General features: G+C 39.1%; 1 protein-coding gene across 2 annotated transcripts in view; it reads right to left on the reverse strand.

Moving 5' to 3' along the window:
- Window positions 1-325: 325 nt before the first annotated feature.
- PIWIL2 (piwi like RNA-mediated gene silencing 2) overlaps window positions 326-13,519 on the reverse strand; it is a 70,867-nt gene continuing 57,673 nt past the window's right edge. Inside the window, exons 20-22 of one of the 2 annotated variants that reach the window (XM_026519037.4) lie at window positions 3,651-3,904; window positions 3,092-3,199; window positions 326-1,968 (exon numbers count right to left, since the gene is read on the reverse strand). In XM_026519037.4, the coding sequence (XP_026374822.1) occupies window positions 1,812-1,968; window positions 3,092-3,199; window positions 3,651-3,904 (519 nt within the window). In that variant the 3' untranslated portion in view covers window positions 326-1,811. The remainder of the gene's footprint in view (window positions 1,969-3,091; window positions 3,200-3,650; window positions 3,905-13,519) is intronic. The other variant, XM_026519038.4, reaches the window with a different exon arrangement.

Genomic DNA, 13,519 nt, shown 5'->3' on the forward strand with positions numbered 1-13,519 from the left:
ATAATTCTAACAAGTGTTGCAGCTCTAGGAAGGAAAAGAACTATATCAATATATCAACAGCACTATTTCAAACACAAATTCACATTTATACAAATTTGTTTTTATTTATTTCCCACCCCACAGCCCAATCATTTCACATTAAGACTGGAAAACAAGGCAAGAAAACAGGAATAAAAAGTGAAGAAATTTCTGTATTATATTCAAGCATTTGTCTTTTCTGATTATATAAGAGAAAATGAGTATTAGGAAATCCAACTTCAAAAGAGAAATTCAAATTTCAAAACGCTTTTAAAGAGAATCAGAAAGCTGATCAGTTACACCAGAGATCAGTGATCCAAGTTGTTTGATTCAGTGGTTTTAAATTCCAGGTCTTAGCTCTATGTCCTGCACTCCAAATGAAATCGGAAGTGCACTTAAGAACTATTAACACTCCAAGTTCTTCAACAGAACTTTGAAGCAGAGGCTGGGCAACGCAATAAACTGAAAACTTGCTTGGTTTTCTTCTTCTAAGGAGTTTTTAAAGCTAAAGTTTCTCTTCTCACACAGTCATATAAAATGGGAATTTCTGCTTTGTCCTCTCCAAGCCATCACACCAAAAAATAAATACAAATTCGAAAAGGGTAAATAAAACTGGCTTTTAAAACCAGTTAAAGCAAGTTAAAACTGAATTAACCCTGAAGGGGTTAGAAGATTTTAAAACAGGGAAAAATAAACACAAAAAACCCCACAGGCAGAGTGACAACTTTCTAAGCTGAAAATGTTTGGACTTTGGCAGGAGTGTCATGTTTTCCAAAGCTGACTTCTGGAAATCTTAAGCTGGATTCAGAAAAATTCCTAACAAAATCAGCCAACAGCCAGGAATAGGTTATTGAGCAAGGGAAATGAGTGATTCCATTTACAAACACATCAACGAAAAGAAGGCCGCACATCCGGAAGAAAGGTTTAAGGAAGACTCACACTCTGTCATGAACCTTCCTAGCTGTTGAATTTCACCATGTTCTGATTCTTAATTTAAAAGCTGAAACTTATTAAAGATCAGTAACAGAGCAAATGTGTGTCGGGGGTGAGGGGTATAGGAAGAAATCAACATGGGACACTGTAAAGCAACAAAAATATACAGAAAAAAAAACCTATCTGGCCTCTCTCAGGATGCTAAGGAATGGCTAAAGGCCCCTTTCGAAAGCTTCAAAGCCAACTCATGTCACAGGTGTCATAAACTCAATCCCCAGACAAGATTAGGTCAGAAGGGCCTGTCTACGCCACCAGCTGGTTTTACTACGTGCCTTTCACACTTGCCGGCAACAGCAGTATCTTGAAAAACTTTGCCTCACAGGCCTTTTTATTACCTTTCTCAGTTGCCCAAATTAAGTAACTCTACTTTAAGAAACTTGGAATGACTTCATTCATGATCACCTCTGGCGCCAGAAACGGGAAGCGCTTAGTAAGCAGAACTTCTAAGGTGTAACGGCTGCTTCTGCAGGCCTGCATAGCACATGCTGGCTGTGCAGGCTCTTCCAGGTACCCCGTATTCACCTCCCCATCTATGCAGGAGCAGTACTTCCTCCACTTGCTCTACAAAGACCACAAGGCAGTTTCCAGCTGATATTTAGAATGGAAATTATTACTTGGTGCTATCTGGTATAAAAGAAAAAAAAAAAAAAGAAGAAGAAGAAAAAATATCTTATTCTACTGGGTTGGTGAAAAAAACCCACCTAACACAAAAACCCCTTCCATCCCTGTTGCTCCTGCAGGAGTCGCAGCTGAGTTCAGAGCTCTAACCTCCCTAACCAGCCCACATCCTGGCCGTCCTGTCACAGGAAGAAGAGGTTCTCGCACAGCTGGATGGCTGGTTCATGATGCAAGATTTGTCCTGACAGGAAAGCGAGCTTGTGGGCATACTTGCAAGGAGCTGGAACTCTGATGGTGCCAGGCCAATTCCAGTACATGTGGCACAGTTTGAAAGTCAACCTGTAAGCCAAACAGAAAATAGAATCCACCTTCCATCTGCGACACAATTATGTACAAATGGGTATATGACACACAGCATACTTTTCAAAAAACTGGGGGACTGAGAAATACGTGATGCAACTTTTGGGAATCATTTTTAAGGGGAATTATTTCCTTTCCACTATTTGTAAGTCAAGAGGACATGGATAAAATAGGTAAATTCCCTCATTTTAGGTGCCCCCGTTTTTAGATCAAAACAAGGTGGGCGCCTGGGTGGCTCCTTCGGTTAAGCCTCTGCCTTCAGCTCAGGTCATGATCCCAGGGTCCTAGGACTGAGTCCCGCATCAGGCTCCCTGCTCAGGGGGGAGCCAGCTTCTCCCTCTGCCTGTCACTCCCTCTGTTGGTGCTCTCTTCCACCCAACTCTCTCTGAGAAATAAATAAATAAATAAATAAATAAATAAATAAACAAATAAATAAATAAATAAATCTTTTTTAAAAAAGAAAGGAAACAGGGTAAATGACAGGAGAACTTTTTTTTCCCCCTCAAGAAGAAGTTGCAGAAGGGTAAGGACTGCAGAAGGGTAAGTATTCCAGCAAAGTACTGATATAAGCTGAGTCCAAGGACATTGGGTCTCAAAACTCTGTATGTCGTAATCACCCAGAGCAGTTTTTTTTTTTTTAAGATTTTATTTATTTATTTGACAGAGAGAGAGAGAGAGAGAGAGAGAGAGAGAGGGAACACCAGCAGGGGGAATGGGAGAGGGAGAACGAGGCTTCCTGCTGAGCAGGGAGCCTGATGCGGGGCTCGATCCCAGGGCCCTGGGATCACGCCCTGAGCCAAAGGCATATGCTTAATGTCTGAGCCACTCAGCCACCCCCAGAGCAGTTTTTTAAAAATAAGAATGCCTTAAAATGCTTGGGGGTAAAGCCTGGGCATCACTGTTTATTTAAAGCTCTTCAAATAATTTTAATGTGCACAAGAAATACCAATCACTCTTCAAAAAGATACCATTACCATGAAAGACAAGAAGAAACTCAAAGGGTAAATAACAAAAGGGTGGGGGAGGTATTGACCCCATTTTAGCTAGCTAGCCAGAATTAATTACAAAAGAGACAGAATAAATTATCTCTCGGTCAGCTCACCTCTGCATGTGATCAGGGCTCAGGTTCGCAGTGTTGAGAACACAGACGTAATGGGTAGGAATGCCACAACCCTGCCGGACATGATGAGCAAGAAGGTAGAAGTCCACCCTAGGAAGGAAAAAGTACAAAGGAATGATATGGTCAGGTCTGGCTAGAGAGACTGGAAAAGATCTTGGTGATCATTTTGGCTACCTCACCTAAGGCTCAGAGAGGTCAAATCACCGGATCAAGGACACACACAGACCAAACCATGATTACATAAGCTTAGGATTCCAGACTCAACAGGCTATTTAAGAGTGGTAGGAGGAACTGCCAAAACTGTGTGCAGAAGGTTAAAAAAGCACGCACAACCTTAGAACGTGCATTCAATATTTTATACTTAAGAGGTAAAAGCTTTATTGTTGGTTTCTTTCTAATCCTTTTGAAAATATTTTATAACAGTAAAATCTCTGAGGATTCCATTCCACATCTCTCTAGGCAACCTCCCCATTCCAATACCCAGGGAACAGATAACTCCTCCAACCTATTCTTGTTGAAATATAATGTTTTCCCCACTTACCACTCACAGCTTGTTATGGTATGATCTACCACAGTCCCAGGGGAAGGAGTCATAAAGTGCTCAGTAGCAGCCAGGTACAGATTGGTGCTGATTTTCTTCTGAACTACAAATACTACCATCTTGGGCTGATAATTCTCAAAAGCTTCAAAACACTTCTGTAGCTGAGGAATCTCATAGTTGGCAACCGTCTTTAGTTGGCCATCAGACACTCCATCACGGTACACCACGATCTTCTCTGGGAGACAGTGGTTCACCTGCAACGGACACCCCACTGAGGTGAACTGTGGGGTCTGGGGTTAATAACTGCAGGCAGGGAGAGGCTCACTCAGCACACAGCCTGGAGATCTGGCAGCAGATCCCTCTAATAGGGGGGACCAAACCCACCATGACATAAGGGCAGGGGGGAATGCGTCTAGCCATTTCCAGACTTCCTCAGGGTAGTAAAACAGACCTGGTACAGCGAAGGGGTTATAAAATATGAAAGCAAAAATAAGCCAGTGATGAGCCACATACTACGTATGGCACATACTCAAAGTTAAAAGGAATGATAGGAAAATTATGGGGTGAATCAGTCTTCCTATGACTTGGATTTAACATGAATTACTGTCTAGGCAAAGAACAAGGTAAAATGTTAGAGAAATTCTAACATGACTGCACATCATACAGATCTACCATCTTCACATTTTTTATGTATAAGCGACATCCAAAGTTGCTAGTCAGTGAAAGGGTCCTTTACTAAATATTATCCTACAATCAGGGATAATGTGAAACATTTTTACTTTAAGTAATTAATCAGTAAAAAGTCATGGTAAATTGTCTATGGATCCAAATCAAATTTGGATGCTGGCTTGAATCAGTTTGAAGAATAATGTGTTTCCCATTTAGAGAATATAATTATGTTCTAGCTGGGTTTGATTTCAATAGTTCAAGAGAATAAGCTGTTCTATTTTTAAACAAGAAGTTCCCTGAAAAGTGCTTTAGTTTGATTCACAGTAAGTAGCAGTTTGATTTTAATTGTGTGGTATAGGTTATTCACCTCAAAAACCTAAATTCCCCTCAGAAACCTAAATTATTACTGAATTAAATACACACTATACATTTCTTTACACTATTCATTCTTTATACATTCTTTATTCTTTTTAAGTTTCAATTTAAAGGATACTTTTTAAACATAAGCATTTAGAATATTTCTGAAGTTTAAGTTCAGAACTTCAAATATTTTATAAATATCCCTTTTCTTCTAGAACACCTTAAGTACTCCATTTACGAATGTGTATTCATCTTCACAGTCCCAAACTGACATTATTGTTCCAGTTTGTACTACTTTTTTTGTGTTGTCGTTGGCTGTCCAGCATCTATTCTACCTTTTTTGGTAAGAACATTTAGTTTCCTTCTACCCACAACAGGATAAGTCTGATAGGACTATTAGTCCAGGTGCCTCCCCCTCATCCAAGGGTTTTCAGCACTCCTGATCTATGGGGCTAGATAATTCTGTTTTGCAGGGGCTGACACTATAGGACAGTTAGCATTCCTGGCCTCTACCCACTAGATGCCAGTAGCAATCGCCCCCAGTTATAACTAAAAGTGCCTCTAGACATTGCCCACTGGAAGGATATAACTGCCCCCAGCTGAGAACCACTGCACTAACCAAAGCACATAAAGATGACTCAAGTCACGCCAACATAATGTTCTTCATTGCTCTGAATCTTGAGCAGAGAATGAAAATCACTAGGATTTGGTTTCTCTGTGGTAGTGTCTCTTTAGGTCCTTGCTTCTGGAACTTTAGGAGCTACTCTGACTACTGCCCATTTCCCAGCTTGATGCTAAACCTTCTCACCAATCCTGAGATGATCCATAATTTTATCAACTAATTCTCATTTTCCTGAAGTTAACACATTTCCATGACTTCTGAAAGACCTCTTACTGATACACTGTGTTAAAAGGTGGATACCACAGGTACTGAGATCAGGAAGAAAGGCTCAAATCACAGATAAGGAAACAAAGAGGAAGGATACTGGATCTGGGGTCAGGAGATCTGGGACTGAGTCTGATTCTGCTGCTCCTTGGCTATGATCTTGAACACTGTTTCCTCAGTTCAAAAATGGAGATAAACGACCATCTTACCTTCTTGTCAGGGTTGTTAACAGGAATAAAGTAAAAAATATATACAGTTGACTCTTGAACAACACAAGTTTGAACTGCATGGGTCCACTTATACATTAATTTTTTCAATACAATACAGTACTGTAAATGCATTTTCTCTCCCTTATGATTTCAACATTTTCTTCTCTCTAGCTTACTCTGTTGTAAGAATACAGTATGTGACATATTTAACACATAAAATATGTGTTAAGTCTACTGTTTGTTATTGATAAGCCTTCTGGTCAATGGCAGGGTATTAGTAGTTGAGTTTTTGAGAAGTCAAAAGTTATACACAGATTTTTGACTGTGGGCAGGGGGGGCGGTTGGTGCTCCTAACCCTTGCATTATTCAACAGCCACCTACATTTATCTTTAAAAGCTGTTGAGAACAAGCCAGATCAAGGAAATATAGATATTTAATTACAGAGAAGAGACATAATGAGATCAATAGAGTGAAAAATAGAAACAAATTCATTTGAAGTATTCACTGACATCACCTTTTTCTTTAAAATTTGCTAACCAATCACTGACTGTGAGACACTGTACTTGGCCCTATATAAGCTGCCAAGAGAAGTGAAAGACGTGATTCCTGTTATCAAGGAGTTTAAAAATCTAATAATAGTTAACAATGGCAACTTTTCTAGGTCATCTAATCCAGTCTCCTCATTTCATAAATGATGATTATGGTCCAGACAGGGGTCAGGACATAAGACAAATCACAATATATTTTTTAAAAGATTTTATTTATTTATTTGACAGAGAGAGAGAGCACAAGCAGGAGGAGTGGCAGGCAGAGGGACAGGGAGAAGCAGGCTTCCTGCTGAGCAGGGAGCCCAATACAGGGCTCGATCCCAGGACCCCGGGATCATGACCTGAGCCAAAGGCAGATGCTTAACCGACTGAGCCACCAAGATACCCCAACAAATCACAATATTGAAACATAGATGTTAAATGTATATTATTAAACCACTCCAGTAATAGAATAAATACATTAAATAAATTAATGAGTACCCTGAATGCAGGACTGTTTCTTTGACTTGGTATTGCTAGTGCTGAGTATAATAACAAGGATCAAGTAGAAAATCAGTATCTGCTGAAAGTCTGAGATGTTCTTTTAGTATGTCTCCATTCATTCATAGAACACTGAAAGCCACTAAAAACAAGCAATTGTGCTAGTCTCAGAAACTTAGAAATTTCTTTGATACAATCCAAATATTCATGGAACCGAAATTAAAACTGGGGAGACAGACACATAAAGTAAATGCTAATGATAAATTATAAATAACATTATAAAGGTGTAAGCAAAACACTGTAAGAACAGAAAAGTATAAGACACTTGTCGTCTAGAGGGAGAAATGAACATTCTGTCTCAGGAAAAGGTGTAATGAAAGATCAGCAAACAATTCAGGCAGCAAAGAAGGATAAAAGGATTCCGGGTAGAACACAAGCAATAGCCTAGATTATAGCTGGAGAAGGGGTAAGAAAACAACTAGAGACCACTATGTGATCAGTCACACATTTGAAAAACTACTCTGGCAACCATCTAAACAATAGATCGGGGTGCCTGGGTGGCTCAGTTGTTTAAGTATCTGCCTTCAGCTCAGGACATGAGCCCAGACTCCTGGGATCAAGCTCTCAGTCAGGCTCTGTGCTCAGCAGGGAGCCTGCTTCTCCCTCTCCCTCTCCCCTCCCCTGCTCGTGTTATCTCTTGCTATTTCTCTCTCTCTCTCTCTCAAATAAATAAAATCCTCAAAAAAATTTTTAAAAATAAAAAAACAGATCAAAGACGATTAAGAATGGGCATTAGGACTAGAACACTTCTAGTTCAGAATGTCAAAAGACACCAAAAACCTTCATTCTTATGGTAACATGCAAAAAAATCAAAATATAAAAATCACACTCCCAGGGGTGCCTGGGTGGCTCAGTCACAGTTAGGCATCTGACTCTTGGTTTTGGCTCAGGTCATGATCTTGAAGTTGTGGAATTGAGACCCACAATGGGCTCCATACTCAGCTTGGAGTCCTTTGGGTTCTTTCTCCCTCTGCCCCTCCCCCCACTCACACGCATGCATGTGCACTCTCTCTCTCTCCCCCCTAAATAAATAAATAAATAAATAAATAAATAAATAAATAAATAAAATCTTTTTAAAAAATCACACTTCCATATGGGACTATCAAAGACTGGCAGATGCAAGAAAGCCTTGATAAACTGACTTGAGCACAGAGGAGCCTTCACAGATGAGCAGTGAATCTCTAAAGATCCAAGAGACGAATGCTAAGAGTGAGTGTGGGTAGCAGAAAGAGGAGGCCTGAGGCTGGAGAAATTTTTATCAAAAACAGACCAGACTGACAGGATTTTTAAGAGATGGTGGAGGAGGAAGAACAAGGAATACACCCTACCCCCCCCCCCCATTACAAATACACTAGCAGAATCCACCTGATGTAAACTATTTTGGAACTGAAGAGTTTACTGAAGGCTTGCAACTTCCCTGGAAGACTTGGACAGTGAAGTGCAGGTTATTTCTACTCCCAGTACAAAAGCAGCCCTATCCCCATATTCACCCACACTGCAGGGTGCTGTCCTATAAATACTGGGATCTGTGCCCTGATTGCTGCTGTCTGATCAGACATGTGCAAACAGGCAGTCAGCCATTCTTGCTACATCTACCTCTCCAGCAAAAGTGACTTCCAGAGGATTTAATGGGCAAGTGGCATCCTCCCCTGCCCTTCATTTTGCTCTTTCTCCTCTTTTGGGGGTTAGACACTGAAGACTAGACAATCAAAACCAACTGCATATATGTAAATAATCAGGAAGTGACAATGCATGCCCAGACAGAGAAAAACTCAAAAAATGACTTAGAAGACCTTAAGTCCCAGCACAGTCATAATCTATAACGATCAAAAAAGAAAACAAAAACAGCAAAGCGCTGAAGAAGAGGAAGAATCTGATTTCCAAAGTTACAACATTATTAGATTCAAATGTCCAGTTTTCAATAAAACTCACAAAGCAAAAAAAAGAAACAAGATAGTACAGCCCAAAGGAAAACATTAAATCAACAGAAACTGTTGCTAACAAAGACCTCATGGCAGTTATACTGACCAAAGACCTTAAAACAATGGTTTTAAAAAATTCTCAAAGAACCAAAGGGAGACGTGGACAAAGTAAACAAGAGTGGAAATATTAATGAAGAGAACACCTAAAAAGTCACCAAAAATAACTTCTAGAGTTGAAAAGTACAATAAGTGAAATGAAAATTCCCTAGATGATTCAAATGCAGATCTGAACAGGCAGAAGAAAACCAGCAAGCTTGAAAACTGTATAATGGATATTACTGAGATTAAGGAACAGAAATAAAAAAAGACTAGAAAAAAAGAGAATAGTGCCTAAGGGACCTATAGGACACCATCCAGCAGACCAAAATATGTATCATGGGCCTCCCAGGAGAAGAAAGGGGCAGAGAGAATATTTGAAGAAATAATGGCTGAAAACTTCCTAAATCTGATGAAAAACATGAATATAAACATCCAAGAAGCTCAATGACCTCCAAGTAAGATGAATTCAAAGAGAACCACACTGACACACATAATCAAATTTTCAAAAGCCGAAGATAAAGAGTCTTAAAAACAAGATAGAAACAAGGCATCGCACACAAGAAGTGCTCAGTAAGATTATCAGCAGACTGTTCATCAGAAACTATGGAGACTAGAATGTAGTGGGCTGATATATTCAAAATACTAGAAGACAAAATCTTATGCCAGCAAATTATTTCTTGAAAAGAAAGAAAGAAATTAAGACATTCCCAGGTAAACAAAAGCTGAGTTTCTTGCCAAGAGACATGCCATGCAAGAAATACTCAAGGGAGTCCTACAGGATGAAATAAAAGAATGCCTGGGGTACCTGGGTGGCTTAGTGGGTTAAGCGGCTGCCTTTGGCTCAGGTCATGATCCCAGGGTCCTGGGATTGAGCCCCATGTCAGGCTCCCTGCTCAGTGGGGGGTCTGCTTCTCTCTCTGCCCTTCCTTGTGCTCTCTCTCTCTGTCTGAAATAAAGAAATAAAATCTTAAAAAAAAAAAAAAAGAATGTCTGTGGCCATGTGAAAAAATTAAGATTTCAATAAAGGTTAAATATCATTGTAGCGATGGTTGGTACTACATTTTAAAATTTTCTACACGATTTATAAGACTAGTAAATTTAAAAAAAGGATTAGTCTAAAACTTACTATTGTTTACCTTTGGTTTGTAACCCTACATCTTGTTTTTTACAAAATTTAAAGACAAATGTATTTAAAAGGATTATAAGTCTAACTTTTTGGGCACATATAAAGATATATAATTTTATGACATCAACAGCTAAAGAGGTAAAGATGGACCTGTAAAGAGCAGAGTTTTTATGTTGTTGAAGTTAAACTACTACACATTCAAATTAGAGTGTTAGAATTTTAGGATGTTAAATGTAATCCCCATGCTTACCACATAGAAACTGAACATATACAAAAGGAAATGAGAGCGTCCCAAACAAAATCAACCCAAGAAGGTCCACACCAAGACACTTAATAAACCCTATCAGCTGATTTCTCAGCAGAAATGTTATAGACCAGAAGAGAGTGGCATGAGATATTCAAAGTACTGAAAGGAAAAAAACTCCATCCAAGGATACTCTACCCAGCAAGGTTATCATTCAAAATAGAAGGAGAGATAGAGTTTCACAGACAAAACTTTAAAAAGATCATCACCATTACACCAGCCTTATAAGAAACACTAAAGGAAATTCTTTGAGTGAATAGAAAAAGTCATAACAGGAGTAAGAAAATTATGAAAAGAAAAAACTTCAAAGATAAATGCAAACATATAAAAAAGTAGATTAATCACTTATAAAACCTTTATGGAGGTTAAAGCACAAAAGCAATAAAATCAATTATACCTATAAAAATCAGCCAAGGGAGTCACAAAATAAAGAATATGAAGTAAGACATCCTATCCATACACCGTGATTGGTAGAGGGGAATAAAAATTTAGTGCTTTTAAAATGAATTCAAACTTAAGCAACCCATAAGATGTTATATATGAACCTAACAGCAACCACAAACCAAAAACCTGTAATAGATACAGAAAAAATAAAGAAAATGGAATCCAGGCATATCACTGAAGGCCATCAAACTATATGGCAAAGGAGCAAGGGAAGGAAGGAACAGAGAAGCACTATTAGAACAACCATAAAACAGGGGCGCCTAGGTGGCACAGCGGTTGAGCGTCTGCCTTCGGCTCAGGGCGTGATCCCAGCATTACGGGATCGAGCCCCACATCAGGCTCCTCCGCTATGAGCCTGCTTCTTCCTCTCCCACTCCCCCTGCTTGTGTTCCCTCTCTCGCTGGCTGTCTCTGTCAAATAAATATATAAAATCTAAAAAAAAAAATTAAAAAAAAAAAAAAGAACCACCATAAAACAAGTAGGAGTTCCTGGGTGGCTCAGTTGGTTTTGGCTGAGGTCACAATCTCAAGGTCGTGAGATTGGGCCCTGCCAGGCTCATAAAACAAGTAACAAATGTTAGGAGTACATACCTATCAATAATTACTTTAAATTTAAATGGACTAAATGCTCTAATAAAAAAGACAACGTTACTGAATAGATAAAAAAGCAAGACCCATCTATATGCTGCCTACAAGAGAATCGCTTCAGACCCAAAGACACATGCAGACTGAAAATGAAGTTATGGAGAAGCATTTACTAGGCAAATGGAAGTAAAAACAAAAAAACCAAAACACCAGAGTAGCAATACTTGTATTAGACAAAACAGACTTAAAAAAAAAAATCTTTTTATTTATTTATTTATTTGAGAGAGAGAGCATGATTGGGGAGGAGAGGGAGAAGCAGGCCCACTGCTGAGCAGGGAGCCCAAGGCAGAACTCGATCCCAGGACCCCAGGACCACGACCTGAGCTGAAGGCAGACACTTAACCAACCCAGCCACCCAGGCATCCCCAAAACAGACTTTGAAAGACTGTAACAGGAGACAAAGAAGGACACTACATAATGATAAAGGGAACAATCCAACAAGAGGACATAACAATTGTAAATAGTTATGCACCCAACATGGGAGCACCTAAATACATAAAGCAACTATTAACAGACATAAAGGAAAAAGCTGACAGTAATACAGTAATAGTAGGGGATTGGAAAGACATTCCATGCTCATAGGTTATAAGAACAAATATTGTTAAAAGGTCTATACTATCCAAAGCAATCTACACATTTAGCACAATCCCTATCAAAATACCAACATTATTCACAGAGCCAGAACAATCCTGAGAAATTGTATGGAACCACAACAGACCCCGAATAGCCAAAGAAACCTTGAAAAAGAAAAGTAAAGCTGAAGGCAGCACAATTCTGGATTATTATAAAGTAGTAATCAGAACAGTATGGTACAGGCACAAAAATAGACACATAGATCAAAAGAACAGAATAGAAAACCCAAAAATAAACCCACAACCATAAAGTCAATTAATCCTTGACAAAGCAGGAAAGAATATCCAATGGGAAAAGGACAGTCTCTTCAACAAATGGTGTTGGGAAAATTGGACAACAACACGTAAAAGGAAGAAACTAGACCACTTTCTTACACCATACACAAAAATAAACTCAAAATGGATTAAAGACCTAAATGTGAGACCTGAAACCATAAAAATCCTAGAAGAGAGCACAGGCAGTAATATCTCTGACATCAATCATAGCAACATTTTTCTAGATATATCTCTGGACACAAGGGAAACAAAGGCAAAAATAAACTATTGGGACTACATCAAAATAAAAAGCTTCTGCACAGTGAAGGAAATGATCAACAAAACTAAATGGCAACCTATGAAATGGGAGGAGATATTTGCAAATGACATATCCAATAAAGAGTTAGTATCTAAATATATAAAGAACTTGTAAAACTCAACACCCCCAAAATAATCCAATTAAAATGAGCAGAATATATGAACAGACATTTTTCCAAAGAAGATATACAGATGGCTGGGGCACCTGGGTGGCTTAGTTGGTTAAGCACCTGCCTTTGGCTTGGGTCATGATCCTGGGGTCATGGGATCGAGCCACATGTGGGGCTACCTACTCAGCAGGGAGCCTGCTTCTTCCTCTCTGTCTGCCTGCCACTTCCCCTGCTTGTGCTCTCTCTCTCTGTCTCAAATAAATAAAATCTTTAAAAAGAAAAAGACATACTGATGGCTAACAAACCCATGAAAAGATGCTCAACATCACTCATCGTCAGGGAAATGCAAATCAAAACTACAATGAGATATCACCTCACACCTGTCAGACTGACTAAAATCAACAACACAAGAAACAGGTGGTGGTGAAGAGGTGGAGAAAAAGGAACACTTGTGTACTGTTTGGTAGGAATGCAAACTGTTGCAGCCACTGTGGAAAACAGGATGGAGGTTCCTCCAAAAATTAAAAATAAAATTACCCTATGATCCAGTAATTGCACTACTGGGTATTTAAACAAAGAAAGCAAAGACACTAATTTGAAAAGATACAAGGACCCTTATGTTTATGGAAGCATTATTTACAACAGCCAAGATACAGAAGCAATCCAAGTGTCCACTGACAGATGAATGGATAAAGAAAATGTGGTATACACACACACACACACACACACAGGAATATTACTCAGCCATTTGCAGATCTTGCCATTTGCAACAACATGGATAGACCTAGACAGTATTATGCTGA

The sequence above is a fragment of the Ursus arctos genome, unplaced genomic scaffold (assembly GCF_023065955.2).
Source record: "Ursus arctos isolate Adak ecotype North America unplaced genomic scaffold, UrsArc2.0 scaffold_11, whole genome shotgun sequence".
NCBI classification, from domain to species: Eukaryota; Metazoa; Chordata; class Mammalia; order Carnivora; family Ursidae; genus Ursus; species Ursus arctos.